Source organism: Carex rostrata, chromosome 6 (assembly GCF_964058835.1).
Source record: "Carex rostrata chromosome 6, lpCarRost1.2, whole genome shotgun sequence".
NCBI classification, from domain to species: Eukaryota; Viridiplantae; Streptophyta; class Magnoliopsida; order Poales; family Cyperaceae; genus Carex; species Carex rostrata.
Genome location: NC_135923.1, coordinates 9,529,075 through 9,547,084, shown reverse-complemented (window position 1 = coordinate 9,547,084; position 18,010 = coordinate 9,529,075). Strand labels below are relative to the sequence as shown.

The 18,010-nt window shown below is 34.3% G+C and overlaps 1 protein-coding gene across 1 annotated transcript; it reads left to right on the top strand.

The window, feature by feature from the left end:
• The first annotated feature begins 8,303 nt into the window (after positions 1 to 8,303).
• Positions 8,304 to 13,307, top strand: LOC144556154 (CHUP1-like protein). Its single transcript, XM_078304642.1, has 5 exons — positions 8,304 to 9,131; positions 11,777 to 12,093; positions 12,275 to 12,386; positions 12,612 to 12,743; positions 12,862 to 13,307. Exons 1-5 carry the CDS (start codon positions 8,538 to 8,540, stop codon positions 12,928 to 12,930), a joined length of 1,224 nt encoding a protein of 407 aa, XP_078160768.1. The 5' UTR covers positions 8,304 to 8,537; the 3' UTR covers positions 12,931 to 13,307.
• The last annotated feature ends 4,703 nt before the right edge of the window (positions 13,308 to 18,010 follow it).

Below are 18,010 nucleotides of genomic sequence, written 5' to 3'. Positions count from 1 at the left end.
TAGTACCAATTTTCTTGGTTCAGAGTTACCAACAAGCAATGGTCTCTCACTCTCTTGCCATCTCTTGGTTTAACAATTTTGCTACTGAATTTATCACTATCAAAACCTTCTCGCTTTAAATCCCCATTAATCACCACCATTTTCACTTTATGTGCGCTCCACGTGTGTGCAAAATTTTGCCCGTATTAATGTTTATGGGTTGGATCTGTTTGGGCTTATTGTCATTACCAATGATGTTATTGTTGGTGTATATTGATTGTGGGACTTGATTCGCAAAGAAGATTTTATGTCTCGGCAAGTCTTCACTGTGCAATGGCTGGGATCTAAAAGGAATTTTTTTTTTCCCTAAAATAAAACTTTTTCATTAATTCAAAAGTCAAGATGATCAAATTGTGAAAGTTGAAACTAAGTACTTATTGTGGTGTTGATATCTCTTCTTCTATATCGTATTGGAGATTTCTGGACGTAAAGTAGACCATAGATTAATATAAATTTTAGATAATTTCAAAATCAAGCTAATGAATACATATATATCTCTTTTTGTTTAAAAATGCACATTTACAATTTGAGCATTTCGTATGCTATGCATTGTGTGCTATATATGTCGAAATTGCCCAGTGGAGTCAAGTGCTCACCTAATTTTCTTGTGCCCATATGCAGTGTCAGTGTGGTTCCATCTGTCTCATATCCTCACAGGTCCAATTATGAAACCGACGGGGTCAGTACAAGAAATCTGGACGACATCATGGAGTATGGTGCAGGCAAGGGGTAGCACGTCCTGCAAAGAATGGACAACTAGATTCTCTTGTGTGGCTTGGTCAATTTGGAAACAAAGGAACAAGATGATCTTTAGCGATGAATGGATTGAGCCTAAAATCCTAGCGATAAGATGTGCTCATGAGATGAAACTATGATGGAAATACGGTTAAAGGCACGAACTACTATAATTAACAAGGAAGACAGGGAGTATTTGTTTAGGCTCTGTCCCTAAGTTGTCATAAAATTTAGTTTTCCTGGCAGCTCCTGTTAAATGCTTAGGATTTGAGGTGCTGCGACCAAACTGGGATGTGGGAAGGTTGCGCTGGTATCTTGCATACCTGTTACACAAAGATGCGTGCTTTTACTGAGACATAGCGAGGGGAGCTGATCATTTCATCTGTTGTTTTTCCTTTCTGAATTCTCTTCAAGTGGTTGTAATTGAACATTTATATTGTCTAATACAATCACCGTGGAGAGTAATAGAGAAAAGAAGAGAGAGAATTGTTTTTTTAATTTGAAGGTATTTTGATGTCAGGATGGACTGATTGAGGAATATAAAGGAGGAAAGAGGTGCATGATGTTCTCAGAAAAGAATGCTAATTAATTAATTAATTAATCGCGTTCATTGTTTTGTAAACTGGAAGAAAACCTCAATAGGGTTGACCAAATGGAGGATTTCTCAATTAGTTGGTGTGGGTCTCATTCGTCAGCGACTCAGTTTTACCCGAGGAGGCTGATTCTGCCTCTAGCTTGATTAGTGGAGTGGTTTTGGTTAAGGGGGACCCTAGGATTCGTAGTTAAAATAAAAAACTATGGATTCAGCCGATGGATGAATTCAGAGGCTTTGAGGAGAAATATTAATAGTTTTTTATATGATTAGTTGAGTCCGCTGATTTATACGGTATTCAATTGTGGAGAGAATACTTCAGAAATTAACGGTGCTTGCTTACAGGGCTATCTGGAAAATATCATCCAATTAAGATCCAAAATAAACTCATTAATCTCTTTAAGGTTTAAGGTTTCCTACTAAAATAAACTGAATGAAACTAAGGCTATGAATAAAAAGTCGAAGAATGATATTTGTTGGAATCCTTCATAAATGAAATTGTTGTGGGAATAAAATTTATTATGATTGCTGGAAACAATATTATAATTATACAACTTTTTTTTTCTTTTTTTTAAAGGCAAAATGCCCATTCCATTGATCGGAATATGGATAATTACACCATCAATTATAATTATACAACTAGAAATTAGAAATTGAATATTAGAAAAATGTAACAAACGTCCAGCCGAATGGCCCACGGAATGGAATATGCCTTTTCAGCTGTAGTTTTCCGCAGCATCAGAAAAAACAAATGGCTTTATATTCTCTCTGTTAACCGCGAATGATTAATTACTCAATGCGGTGAGGCTTTGTTCACAATTTTAATTATTCAATAGTCTTCTCAATAAAATGCATGCAGTTTTGAGTTAAACTCCGCTCACCTTATGGGCCCGTAAACTACCCATTCAGCCTATAAGTAGGTTAGCCTACTACTTTTTGGGCCTCCCAGCTATTACAAATTGGGTCAGCCTGCTATCTTTAATGTGTATAAAGATCTCCTGATAATACCAATGATTTCCATACTTTTACAATCTGGGCCTCCCAGCTGTTGCCTGAGTTTAGCAATTCTATCGTAATATATTTAATTGCATTCCTTTTACGAACAAGAAAATAATTTTCTTAATCGTCCCAATTCAGTTTCTTTCTCCCACCCAAGGAAGCAACTTCAAAGACAAATGGAGTCTGTACCAGGTGATGTTTGATACCAGATCTTTCAAATCAGTATTCAAGCGGAACAATTGGAGCACATCAACCTCTGCTTCATCGCAATTGTAAACATCTACTTTAATTAGTTGACGTAGGACTCTGCCTTGTGGGTCACCCTCATTTCTCGTGATTTCCCCTCATACTTCCATTTTGTTCAAGCTCCTTCGAAAGCCCTTTATAGGAGGAAGAATGATTGCATGAGAGAGTCGAAAGAGCAAATTAAAAAAACACATTGCCAGGCGAATGCCATAAAACCTTTATATGATCCATCTTCAGAGCTTGTCTCCTGCTAGGGAATTATCATAAGGAAAGATGGAGGATACCAGTGTATCGGTGGTATTACTACTGACATGAGAGTGATTTTACAAACTACAGTGGTTGTTTTACCATTTTTATTACTTGCTTTAATAAGTTGACAGCATGTGTGTTGATTCACTGTGATACTTGTGGTTTAGTTTTATCTGACATATGTTGTGCTGGTTAACTAGTACCAATGTTTTTAATTTTGGATTGGATTTTGTATTTTGAAATACATATATCTATGCTGATGAGGTAAATGTGTGTCGAAACCTCACTACTACGTATCTAATAGTTACAGTTGGTTATGTCCAATAGCTAATTAAGGATACGGGTATGTGTGAGTGTGACTGAGGCATATTGGATATCTTTAGGGGTATGTTAGCAATGGATTTTTTAATTAGCAGAGAAGTAGAGTAATTTGTAAACATTTTTAGTTAATGATAATCTAGAATATGCAACCTTTATTTCAAAAAAAAAAATTACATTCCTTTTACTCTTCTATTTTAAAATAATATATCTGTTGTTCTTAGATATGAATAAGAAGGGAACAAAATATATTATGAAAAAAAATTGAACACTAGAAAATATTACTAAAAATGATCATTAAAAGAATCTTTTAATGGACAAACATTAGCAACTAAAAGGGTGAGTATTATGAAAAGTTGAATACTAACATAAATGTTCCCAGCCAAAGCAAAAAGGAATATCAAGAGAGATATTAGCAATATGTAAGCAAAAAGTAAAATATAAATGTAAACTGTTAAATATAGATTAATAGAAGAAAGTGAACGTAAGAACAAAGATGAGAGCGTTTTTGCAATTGAACTACATAATGAAAATTATCTCAATTTTTCTGTATTTTAATTTACCTCTGTACTTGTTTTGGACCAAGTGCTCTTCCTGTATTTTATTGACCATCTAAAAACAGTTGTTTAAATCAGTAAATCTGCATTAAAAGTATATTTGATTAAGCTTAGTTAATGTACAAATTTTAATGTAAATTCAAAAAATTTCATTGTTTTTAGATTTATTATATTATTGACCAAATTTGTACCAAAATTTTTATTCAATAGAACAATGAAAAAACAAATAAGAAATGTTGTGTGGAAAATTCAAAAATGAGAAGATGATATGGAGTCATGGCATCCCGCAACTAAAAAAGAAAAAAAAAAAATACTAATGGAACGCCTTTAGCCATCTAAACCGGAAAAAAAAGAAGAAAAAAAAAAGAAGAAAAAACAAGTGGCGGCTATTATCATTCCTAATCAAAGAAATGAAAAGAAAAAAATGAAGCCAGGCCACCACAACACTCACGAAGTCAATTTTTTCTCCTCCCCCTATCTCAGTCTCTCCCATTTCTTTACTCCGACAGCAGCAAAAAACAAATATAAAGAAAGAAGATCCCTAAAATAGCAACAAGCAGTGAAAAAAAAAATAAACAAATAACAGCAGACCGCTGATAGCAGAAAAAATTACAAACATAAAAAAAATTGTGAAAACTTAAAAAAAAAACAAAAATTATATTGATAAATTAGTAACGATACAAAATATTTGTCGGGGCTAATCAACCAAAAAATGACTTACTCAACCCTTAAGTAATTTGTTCACCCAATAGGAATCCAATGACTCGCTCACCCAAAAGAGACCCAAAGGGGACTTGCTCACTCTAAACTTAACATCACACTAAGACAAAAACGAAATGACTCTCATCTAATCTACCCTCTCCTCTAACCTATGGGCTTATTTATAATAAAAGGAAAATAAAAAAGAGCTATTACAAAATCTTGCAATATATGATTTTAAAGTAGCATGATTTTCTTGAGCCATGATATTATGCTTTTAATGAGCCGTTAATTGGCAGGACCATATTCCCTTTTGTTTCTCTCATTAATTGGCTGCATCATATTCCTTCTCTCGAATAAGACTCAACCTCGAGTCTGCTTGGTTTGCACTACATATCCCTCGCGACATGGCACAACCTGGATCTGATACCAATTTAATAGCAGAAAAAATTGCAAACATAAAAGAAATTGTGAAAACTTAAAAAAAAAACATAAATTATATTGATAAATTATTAACAATACAAAATATTTGTTGGACTAATCAACCAAAAGATGACTCACTCAACTCTTAAGTGATTTGCTAACCCAACATGGATTCAATGGGGACTCGCTCACCCATAGGAGACTCGAAGGGGACTCACTCACCCTAAACTTAGCATCAAACTAAGACAAAAACGAAATGACTCTCATCTAATCTGCTCTCTCCTCTAACCTATGAGCTTATTTATAATAAAAGAGAAATAAAAAAAGCTGTTACAAAATCTTGCAATATATGATTTTAAAGCAGCATGATTTTATCTTTAATGAGCCATAATATTATGATTTTAATGAGTCGTTAATTGGCAGCACCATATTCCCTTTTGTTTCTCTCATTAATTGGCTACATCAACCACTCCGTTGATCCCCTCTGATTTAGATGCTTAAAGGCGTCTCATTTTCTTTTTTCTGTTTTTTTTTCAGGTGTTGAGATGTGCCGGATGCCATAACTCCTTACTGCCTTCTCACTTTTAAATTTTTCGCACAACATTTTCTACTTTTTATTTTTTATTTTCGTATAAATAAAAATTTCGGAAATTTATGTCTACATAGCAAATTAATTTGAATTCGTATGCGCGGTGGTTCTGAAATGTAGCAAAATATGGACTCTGCCATTCTAACGACAAAATGGGAAAATATTTGATTAAGCTTAGTTAATTTTGTACTTCGTTAATTGCGGAGCTATATTTATCAATATGGCATGCAAATGAGCCTAGCCCTAGAGGTTTAATGGGCGGGCGGGTACGGGTACCCCGGGTATACCCGGGACGGGTACGGGTACGGGTACCCCGGGTATACCCGGGACGGGTACGGGTACCCCGGGTATACCCGGGACGGGTACGGGTACCCCGGGTATACCCGGGACGGGTATACCCGGGACGGGTACGGGTACGTCTCGGGTACGGGTAGGACGGGTACAAGGGTATACGGGTACGGATATGGTTGGGTATATTTTTCAAAAATCATACTCTACCCGTCCTATACCCGTACCCGTGTACCCTTGACAGGTAGGGCGGGTACGGGTATTTTTTTTTTTTTTTTTGCTTTTTTTTTTCTGGTTTTTTTGTTTCTGTTTTTTTGTTGGTTTTTTTTTTTTTGCTGTTTTTTTTTCTGATTTTTTTTTTTTTGGTTTTTTGTTGGTTTTTTTGTTGGTTTTTTTTGATTTTTTTCTGGGAGGGAAAAACAGAATTTTTGAATTCAGATGAATAGTACTCGGGTATTGGGTACGGGTACTCGGGTATCGGGTACGGGTACTCGGGTACTAGGGTACGGGTATAGTTGGGTACAGGTAAACTCGGGTAGAGTATGGTCGGGTATTGGTCCAAAAAAACGGGTCCGGTCCGGTTTATGCCCGTACCCGCGTACCCAAGTACCCGACCCATACCCGGGCTCGGGCACGGGTACCCCGGGCGGCGGGCACGGGCGGATATGGTCGGGTATACCTGACCCGGGTATTGTTAATCCACTACCTAGCCCATTCATTGGATCAATGTCGAGAATCTGATTGCGGTTTTGCAGATAAATTTGCGATTTGATTTGTGCCACTTTGAATAGCCAGGATGTTCCTTAATACTAATGTATTTTGATTATGCAGTAGTCATGTGCATTGAACTTGGCGAAACTATGGAGATATTGAACAGACATGCCAGGTTGGATCGAGGGAGGAAAAAAAAAAGAGGAGGGTTCAAATACCTCCATGTTTTTGTGTCTCCATCATGCCTCCATCTTGCTCCATTATTTTCAAAGTTCAAACAGTCGATCCGAACCGCTCAACCTAACCTCCATACTAAAATATGTTTAGAGACCAAATTTTATATTTTTAGAAATTTTTTTACTATTTTTTTAGAAAAGTACAAAAATACTGTTTTTAGATGGTTCAGATTTACTGATTTTGTACCTATCTAAAAAAATAAAAAAAAAATTCCTAAAAATATAAAATTTGGTCTCCAAACATATTTTAGTATGGAGGTTAGATTGAGCGGTTCGAATCGACTGTTTGAACTTTAAAAATAATGGAAAGAGATGGAGGCACAAAAACATGGAAGCATTTGAACCCTCCTCAAAAAAAAAAAAAGGAAAAAGATAATATGGTAATGTAAATTTTTTGTCGTTTGAGTGGAAAAGAAGCAATTGGATCAAGGACATAAATTTTAGATTTCGTTGATAATGGATTTCTAGCAAACATGTCTAAAAGCCTTAAATTGCTTGTCAAATAATTATCATTTAACGTCATACTTTGAAATTAAAGGAAAAGCAACTTTTTTCTTGCACAAGTTTCATCTTTAAATTAACCTTTCTTGCTTTACCCTGTCCCATCTTACTGTTACAGCACCATCATGATTTGTAAAGCAAACCGTAGCAGTTCCTTTCATCAATATTCTAGATCTCAACCTCAATCAATTTTGAGAATTGTTCCAGCACATTATTTTTTAGCAGAGGAAAAAAATTTAAGATGATTTTAACCATATGATCAACGAAGGCATAATGGGGCGCATATATACAGAGATAGGCTACCATGTTTTGCAAACTAAAGTGAGTGTTTTAATTTGTGTTCATATTTTTAGATTTAAAATTCAAATATTTCATCCAAAACTTTCATAAATATAGATAAATTGTTAAATTTCTCTGGCTCCAAGGGTAACACTTTTTATTCATTAAATATCAGCTGTTTGATCAAACTAATTCAAGCTGATCAAATTGTTCGTAATGTACTGTAGAGTCACTCATAAATTATGTAAGGCTAACAACCCCGCCTACCCGCCCACGAGTGTGTATCCTCTGAGATATCTCAATTTTTGCGTGACCGACGTGTCTGGTGCCTATTCGGGGTGATGTAGGGAGTCGGTATTATTTGTGCTTTGAGATTCGTACAGAAACGCATTTAAACGGTTGGAATTTTCCATAAAGTCACGCAAAGTTTGAGATATCTCAGAGGATACGAATTCCCCGCCCACCCCCACCCCAAAAAAAAAAAAAAAACTCACTTCCAAAAGCCCCGAGTAAAAGACAAAAAGAAAACGAAAGCAAGCTTGCAGTCTCTGATTTGTTTGACCATTCTTTTAGTGTAGTTAAAGCAAGGAACGCTCCAGCCTTACCGGTAACTTTAGATTTGTTCCAGTTTGGTACGCATCAATCCACTATTGGTTTTTATGTATTATTAATTAATTTGTCAAATAGCTTTTTCACTTGAGATGTAAGTTTTAATCGTGTCTTAATTAAGCATCAGACTGATGGGATAAAAACTACAACAGATATTTTGCATTAATTAATATACCGGCCGAAATTTCGGCTACCAGTCAAATATTGAATCTGAGACGACAGTAATATATGCCTGGTAGCACATGTAGCTACCAAATATCTATCACTCTAGGCCTAGTGAATTAACCAAGCAACAAACATCACCTACCTTTGGTACCCAAACACTAATTAATTAATTCTCTTTAAAAGCAATAAAAAAATTGACATAGGATGCCCGTACATTCTTCCACCGAAAACTCTAGATAGTATAAGAAGAGTTTATTAATATACTTCGCTGATATAAGAGAAAGTTTTGAGAAGAACAAGAGATGATGACAGAAGAGATTGCACCACTCAGAAATCAAATAAACGACATACTAGAGAGAAACCGATATCTGGAAGAACAGAATTTGCAATTGAGGCAAGAAGCACAACTCCTACGAAAACAAATCCAGTCACTGAAAGAACGAGACAGTGACGAGAAAGCTGTGTTAGTAAAGAAGTTGCGTGCATCTTCTCTTGCCAGCAACTGCACCTCCAAGGAAAAGCAGTTTCTTCCTGATAATTACAACTCAAAAGCTAAGCAAAAGGTATTGCTCCTAGAATCAAAGGCGAAGGAACCAAGGGTGCCCAAACCACCCCCGAATCCAAAACAATTGCAAGCAACTCAACATGCGAAAAATGACAGTGTCCAAGGTCCACCTCCTCCGCCGCCGCCGCCGCCTCCCATGAGTTCGAAATTGCAAGGAGGTGGGGTCCTCAAAGCAGTGCAGAGAGTGCCTGACGTGGTGGAGTTGTACCGCATGCTCACAAGAAAAGAAGGAAAAGTGGATGCAAAGGCAGGATCTGTGGGAATTCCTGTGGCCATGAATTCTAGAGAGATGATTGGCGAGATTGAGAACCGATCATCCTATGTTTTAGCGGTAACTTTCAATTTTGATTTTTTTTTTTTTTTTTTTTGTAAATTAACTTAGTTTGATAGAGGAGTTGCTTTTCGATCTTGCAGGGTCCAGAACTGGGGAAATAAATCTGCTGCGATTCCAAAGAATAGCAGGACCCTGCCTTTTCAAATTAAATTATCCATTTTCTAAATTAAACTATCCATTTTTTGGAATACACGCATCTCATAATCAGTTGATTTTAAGCACGAATCTCAAAACAAATGGATGGTTTGATTTGAAAAGGCAGCATCCCTGCAGCAAATTTATTTCCCTAGAACTGGATATTAACTTCCGTTGTATATATGGCCGAAAACGAATCGAACTTATTCCAGTTTGAGTTTGGTTTGAATTAATTTCGAATTAAATTTGGTTTGAATTAATTTCGAATCAAATTTTTACGAATTCAATTTTGAATCTTTTACGAACTTTTTTACGATAAGGAAGGGTGATCATAATCACCGAAAGCGAGAGGTGAAAGTCGTATAGGGTTTTAGAACTGAGAACGAGGGTTACGACTTACGAGTTATGATTTATGGCTGGGCAGCCTTATGTTTTAACTTTTAAGTCATCAGCGGAAATTAACGGTTCACGTTACTTTGAATTTCAAACTAGAATAGTTCGTGAACCTATTTCGAACGAACCAGGTCTAGTTTGAATTTAGTTTGAATTAATTTCGAACTATTTCGAATCGAATTTTTTACGAACTTTTTCGAATCAAACTTGAATCGAATCACGAACTACGAATTTTTTATGCAGCCCTAGTTGTTATGGAGCATATACTTTAAGTGAAATTAAATACGTATGATGTTCAAATACTTCTTTTTTGTTTACATTACACTTCTATTTTTAAAACTTTAATCATTTTAATAATTTTTAATAATTTTTAAATTTAATTTTTTAATAATTTTAAATTTAATTTTTTTAATAATTTTAAAATTTAATTTTTTAATATAAAAAAAAATATTTTTTTTATTTTTATGTAAAATATTATGATTTTTAAATTTATTGATACATATTAAAATAAAATAAAAGGTGATAATTTTATTATATGTGCACATAAAAAAATAATACATATCGCATCTAACAGGTTTAGTTTGACATATAAATTTTATAAAAAATTGTTATTAGAAAATTAAAAGTGGAGGCATGATTGAGAATAAAAAAAATGGAAGTATTAATATACAAATATTTTTATTTTCAACCTTATATAAATTTATTTAAAAAACAATTATCAAGATAATTATTATCAAGTGATTCATTAATTTCCTAATATTGCCAAGTTTGTCTCATATCTAATAGAACATACATGCTACAATTTCATTAAATAACTATATATAGTATGTCAGTATAAATAATTTGAATTAAAGAAATGAATAGGGCTCACTTGATAAAATACAGTGATCAGGGTAATGGTCTTAAAGCGCTGACATCTTGTGTTCATCTCTCATGAGAGCAAATCAATGAAATAATCAATATGTAAAAAAAAAAAAATTACAAGTTGTATACCTTGTGGTACATACAGGTACCAGGTCTGATGGTACAAGGCATGACTTGAACGCAAGGAGCTAGCTATTATATTCTAGTGTTCCTATTGTTGCATAGGAATCATACTTTTAAACAAAATACGCAAATCTATGACAATGAGGATAGAAATCAAATTTGATTTTCGTTAAAGGTCAATGTTCTGAGTTATGTATAATTTGCACGTCAAGATTAATTGAGACATGGTTTAAAATTAATATTAATTGAGGTATAATTGGGTATGTCAGTTAAGATTAATTGAGACATGGTTTACAGTTAGGAGTGGCAAAAAAAATTCGTAGTTCGTTCGATTTGAGTTTAATTCAATTCGAAATTAGTTCATTCTGAAACAAATCAAACCAGTTCGGTTTGAATCTTATTCAAATCAAACTTAAACTGGGTATAATTCGTTCGAAATTGATTCACGAACTATTTAAATTCGAATCTCAAATAATGCAACTAATGGATTCAACCATTAATCTTTAATAATGCAAGAACCAAACTTATATCACCGCTCAAAATTATTAATATAATGATAACTTATAATAAGAAAATGTTTCAGCAGCGTAACAAATTAACAATGGAATAAGTTTCATTTGACTAGGTCCCTACTGTGATTTTAATCAATCCAACAGCGTAAAAAGTAAAGAAATCTTGAATTAGCTCATAATCTATTAGTGTGAATTCGTGAAAGATAAAAAAAAACCATGTGAATTTTGTTCCGCAAGAAGAAAAGTAATGCATAAACTACCGGTATAACTAGGGCTACCAAAAAAATTGTAGTTCATAATTCGATTGACTTTGATTCGAAAAATTTGTAGTTCGCAATTAATTTGATTCAAAATTAGTTCGATTCGAAATAAATCAAGCCAGTTCGATTCGAATATTATTCAAACTCAAACTCAAATTGGGCTAAGTTCGATTCGGTTTGATTCGTTTACAGCCCTATTTACAGTTAACATTAATTGAGCTATGTCAGTAGAATTAAATCGTATCCGTCAGATTAAATTAATTAAGACCGTTCAGTTTTATTTTATTGTACTGGAGACTTGTACTCTAACATGTATTAAGTAATGCTTTCATTCTGGAACTTGTTGAGTGACCAGATAAAATCAGACGTAGAGTCACAGGGAGAATTCATCAACTTCTTAGCAAAAGAGGTAGAGAAAGCGGCATACAAAGACATGGCCGATGTTGAATCCTTCGTCAAATGGTTAGATCAAGAACTTTCTTACCTAGTAGACGAAAGAGCGGTGTTGAAGCACTTCCCACATTGGCCTGAGAGAAAAGCCGACACAATGAGAGAAGCCGCTTGTAGTTACAGAGACCTCAAAAGTCTCGAGACAGAAGCTGCATCATTTCATGACGATCCAAGAGTTATCACCAGTGTGGCTTTAAAACGTTTACAAGCATTGCAAGACAAGTGAGTGTTAAAATATCAGATTAGAAATTTGTACAACTTATGATAAAAGTAGAAGAAGCAGAAATCATACCATTAGTAAATTTTTTTTTATATATATATTTTGCTTTTCTTCTTCTGATATTTATTTATATTTATCAGTATTTGTTGTCTATTGATCAATATCTTTGCCATTTTGTCATAGATTGGAGCACGGTGTTCATAACATTGAAAGAGTAAGGGATAGCACGAGCAAAAGGTACCGGGATTTCAGGATACCATGGGAATGGATGCTTGATACCGGTATTGTTAGCCAAGTACGTATATATTCCCTAGCAGACTCCGATTGTACTTCTCAAGTAACTTTGCCAAAATCGATATGGGATTCTGTGTTATTGATATTTTAAGTGGAAGTAACTGTGCTGTGTAATTCCTAATAGATAAAACTTACAAATTGTGTTTTACTTCGCTGACTCAATCCTCCATGAGTTTGAATTAATTATCTACATAACAAAACATGAATATTTGAAAGTTTTTTGCAGATTAAGTTAGGTTCTTTGAAGCTTGTTAGAGTATACATGAACCGTGTTGTGAGTGCCTTCAAATGTGGACAGTTTTTGGATGATGAGGACTTAATTTTAAATGGTGTGCGTTTTGCTTTTCGGGTCCACCAGGTATGCTCTCCTTATCTTAATTTCAGTAACAGTAGATGAATTATGTATAACAGCTGATGCTTACTTTTAATGTGAGATCATAATTTTCCTCCTTTTTTCACTCATGTTCAATTACCAGTTTGTTGGTGGATTTGATGAAGGAAGTAATCGTGCATTTCAAGAACTGAAAATGTTGGCAAGCAAGTGACTATTGGTTCAATGTCTTCTAAAGCAGAAAGGCATATCAATGTGCTGAAGAACGAAGCACTGGAATTCCATGATCAAAATAAGAAATTCAATACCAGAAAGGCGGCTAAAATTTTAATGGAGCTGCATCTTCCTATTCAGACACTTATTGGGACAATTATATTAATTGTTCTTCGAAAATTATATACTTTTCTGTCAAGCCGTTTATTATGAACCCAAATAAATTAATTAGTTGAGATATGATTAATAGTTCCGAATATTATATTTAATTAAAACTGTTCAAGGGACGCATACATTTACAGCTAGCTATTTTTGTTTACTATATTTTCCAACTCTAGCTGATAAATGAATACATTTTTAATAAATATTACTTTAAAAGTTCTTTTGAGTTTTCCCCTTACAGTATGAAATTGCTGAATTTTTTCTAGTTACCACCCTAAACTTTCATAATTCTGACCTTATCACTTTTTTAGGAAAAATTCAAAACTTGACACGTGCGCAACCCAGTATGCGCACCATTTTTGTAGTATTTTTTTTCTGTTATGTTCTCTTTTTGCACATAACAACATATGTTTGGTGCGCAGACCAGGTCTACGCATGCTCCAAAAATGGTGTGCATAACAGCTTGCGCACGTGTCAAGTTTTGAGATTTTCTACAATGGTGGTAAGGTCAGAATTATGACAGTTTAGGGTGGCAACTAAAAAAATCTCGGATGAAATTGTGAATACTTTATCCATGAATATTAGCTTGCAGATGTAGTGTCTCATCCGAACACAAGTTTTTGGAGCTTAAATGATTCCAGTTCAATAGAATTCAATAGAGATGATTTTTCTATGAATTGTTTTTAATCAAAATTAAAATGGAAAAGAATTAAATTCTTTTCAAATTATCATGTCTAACAAAGGCAACACCTCATTTCCATATGCTGTGAGCTGACGGTTTAAACACAGCATTATACATTAGTTGAATGAATTTAAACTTGATTTTGAGGAATAATAACAGTTCTGTCATGGGATTTGAATTTTGGGATTTTCTCGAAACAAGAACTGTGCCTGAGAAATTTCTATGATTAGCTGAAAATGTGACTATGATTTCTAAGTGTCAATTAAGGAAATTTATGAGGTTTATATAATTATTTGAAACGAGTTTATACCAGAGTTAGTACTGGTACCGGACAGTACCAAATGGGTGCGTATGCATTAAATAGGATTTTCAAAGCTAGTGGATCCATGTACGCTGAATTGTCAACCTGAACATTGCATATTTTGCAAATTGATCAGCTGGCTCCATAAATTAAATCAGAAAGACAAATCGAAACTAACAAAACCAAAAGGAAACACTTTCATAACCTAATAAAAGGTTCTACACAGCAACTCTTACTCATCTGACAAGGCTTCTCTTTTGTACCATTTGCCCCCACAAAATAAAGATATCACCAATTGCTTCTTGTATGAGCAAATATTTGCTAAACTTCTCAAGAAAGCCCGAGTGACATGCACACAAGTATAAAAAAAATGTACTTAAATAAAACAAAAAGCTACAAGCACAATAGCAAATGGAGCCTGCCAAACATTCATATCATGATGTATTTAAGGAGTCCAGTTTTGAATAATTAAATATCTGTCATCTATATATAACAAAAATATGACATCATTATCCTTGTTGCCATTACAAAATACGTATCACTTCAAACTTTTCTCAAACCTAGAATCCATTACGCTCTAACCATAGCTGCTTCAATCTGTCTGGACAACCAAAGAAGGTGTCAGCTATGTCATTGTTAGCTCTGAGAAATTTTGCAGCATCGAGTAACTTATCATCAGGAACCTGGAACCCCATGTTTCTCAAGTTCAGCAAAAATTTCAGTGGCCGAATAAACCCTGGTATTGTATTTGAAGAAATTCTCATTTGCCTTGTTAAGAGCTCGTGCAATAGCAGCCATGGATTCACTGAGATTCTTCAAGCACTCCTGAATTAAGTTAGTTGAGTTCCAACATTCCATATCTTCAGAAAAAATGTCTTCATATTTTCTTTTAACACTCATTTTGGACGAATAGTTTTTAATGGATTTGCTAGCGGAGGATGTATCATCTGAATTTCCTAGTTGAGGAGAAGTATCAGGGTCCTCCACTCCAAATTTTCTAGAATTACCACATTTTCAGCTTGAAGTTGATCCACCTCATCATTTGTTTTGGCCACTTCCCACTCATGGAATCTCTCTTTAGCAGTCCTTCGCTTCATCCCCGTTGCCCGATCTTTTTCATAAATGTCACGGGAAAGCTCTAAATTGGGAATCTCCTTGTCCGGAATACGCTTCATTTTTTGTTTTGCCTCAGACAAAAGAATTAGCCTATGATCATAAAGTGACAATTGATTAACTTAGGTACCATAGAAATTAAATCAGTTAATATAATCACAAACAGCAAGAAAATATATATGATTTTACCTCAAAAAAGAAAACTATATATGGCCTATTAACTTTTACTTATAATAGAATTGCTTATTACAAAAAGAAAACAATTATCAGTTTTAAATTTTAATAAAAGAAAATTAAGATGAGCAAAAAGAGGCATTATTACGAAATTCCGAATTCAACACGATTGAATCAGAAAGATTGACCTGGTATAATAAACCAGGACCTTTTTTTCTTGAAAAAAAAGGCTGCAGGCCCGTTTCATTAACCATGAAACATTTAACTTACAACTAACGAGTTTTTAGATTCAATGTTGTTGAAGGTCACTAAACTTTGTCATTTGTCATGAATTGGTCACTCAAGTTTGATTTGTCCCTCTATAGTCACTGAACTTTTAATTTGTCCCAATTGAGTGACCGTTTAACTTTCCCATAAGTATTTTGGACGGAATGAGTATACTCCATTAAAATTTTGAACGAAATGAGCACTTTCAATTTATTTTAGACAAATGAGCATATTCCGTTAATTATTTTGATGAAAAAGTTATATGGTGACTCGATTGGAACAAATTAAAAATTCAGTGGTTATTTAGGAACAAATCAAACTTAAGTGACCAATTCGTGACAAAGAACAAAGTTTAGTGACCTCCAGCAAAATTTACCCAAGCTTTTAACTACCCCATAACAATCAGATTGTTAACCCCTATCACAGACATCATAACCAAATCTCCAAAGGAACAATAACAACCACAAAACATCAACACACAAACTAAAGCTCCTCCAAATAAACCGGAACTTAACAAACTAAATATTCACTGAACCGCAAAAAAACAGGTAACACCAGAATCAACACTTAGATAGTTTGGTAGTGCTCCTAACCTGGAATGGTACTTGCATTCGGAGTAGAGATAAGTGCTGTGGAGAGAGACAAGGAGCCAAGGTAAACCACGCGAGCTGCTTCTCGAAGAGAAAGGTTTCAGCGATTAAAAAAAAAAACACTTGGATCGGAACCATGAGCACGATCCACGCAGTCTAAGTTTGGATCGTGATCCCTTTCAACGATCCAACCTTTTAAGGATCGGAGACAGGGATCACGATCCAACCTTTTAAGGATCGTTGACAGGGATCACGATCATAGCTGCATAAAAAGTGCTCTTTTGTCTCCAATGGGCGTTTGTTGTGTTTCGCAAAGGAAGCAGCTGTGAAATCGTCAAGATCAGACTGCTGATTAATTTGGAAACTCAAACGAGCGCGAATTTTTTCCAAATCAACTCCCGCCAATTCTCATCACGAAAATTCGCTTGAAGTCAAAATGTCCCTCCAAATCTCCCTAATCAAAATCAATTCCCGTCGCTTGTGTGGTCTGTGGATTTCGAGATGATTCCGATCAGATTCTAGGATTCCGATCAGACCAAGACGTCCGAAAAGGCAAAAGCATAGTGTACTTTATCCAAAGACACGGCTTTTAAGTTCAAGGCTTCATATATCCGGGCCTGAAATAGTTCTTTGGAAACAAATGACATCGCTTCCTGAAAGAGCAGAAGCCCGTTGGTGATGTAACCCAATTACCTCCTTTATTCGACTCGCATCGCACTAGATCAGAGAGAATAACTACTGCCGCTGCCCAATGCCCATGGAGCGGGATTCAGATCCAGTGCAATGCCTGACCGCGTGTAGAATGAGGTTTGAGTCGTCCATTTAGATCTGATCGAATTTTGAAATGGGTCGCTTTATGGTAACAGAACTAAAAAAATTATATAGCTGAAACACAAAATGTAAAAATACATTCCATCCATTAGGTACACATTTGATATTTTTTGAGAAATCTAAATTATATAAATATTTAAAAATTAAATTAAATTTTAATTAAATTTCAATATACATAATAAAATTTTAAAATTACGAATATGACTAAATTTCTTTGGCTTACATTAAGATATGCTCCTACCATTTTATATTCTAAGTAGGCATCAAATTAATTTTAATCTGACTATAAATATTATATGATACTTTAGGATATACTCCATGAAGCTGGCACCATATGTACCAGCCAAGCCCCTCTCCGTTGTGCATGTAGAATGTGATTTGTTTTCGGTGTTTATTGTTATAGGGTATCAGTATTTTTGTCGAAATGGATAATAAGGTAGGAGAAATTTTTAGAATTTATCGTCTGTTTTCATCGTATGATTTTTCTTGGCATGAATAATGTGTTATAGTGTTTTCGGATTTTAAAAGCTAAGTTATGAGATAAAGTATACTAATTTAGCTACAGCCGTTGTAGTGTTGATAGCGCATACTATACTATATATATAGGCTTTTATTGTTAGGTCCAAACTGAAAATTTATTTTACAGACCAAATTTTTTCAAGGCCATATTACTTTTGTTTTTAATTTAGGAGGATGACATTGATGTGTCTGATGAATCTAAAGAATGACCGATTTGAATATGGAGTAATAAAATGATACTTAATATATATGGTAGTTGAAATAGTTTGAATAGAAAATAATAAAGAATTTATACCATGATGCTGAAGTTATTTTGAAAAGAAAAATATAGATAGTTTATGATACTACTAGGGATATTATGAATAACAATTTGAAATTTGTACTGGTTGAATATGAATATTATAATTCATTAATCAATTTGGTGTTACTTATTATTCTACGA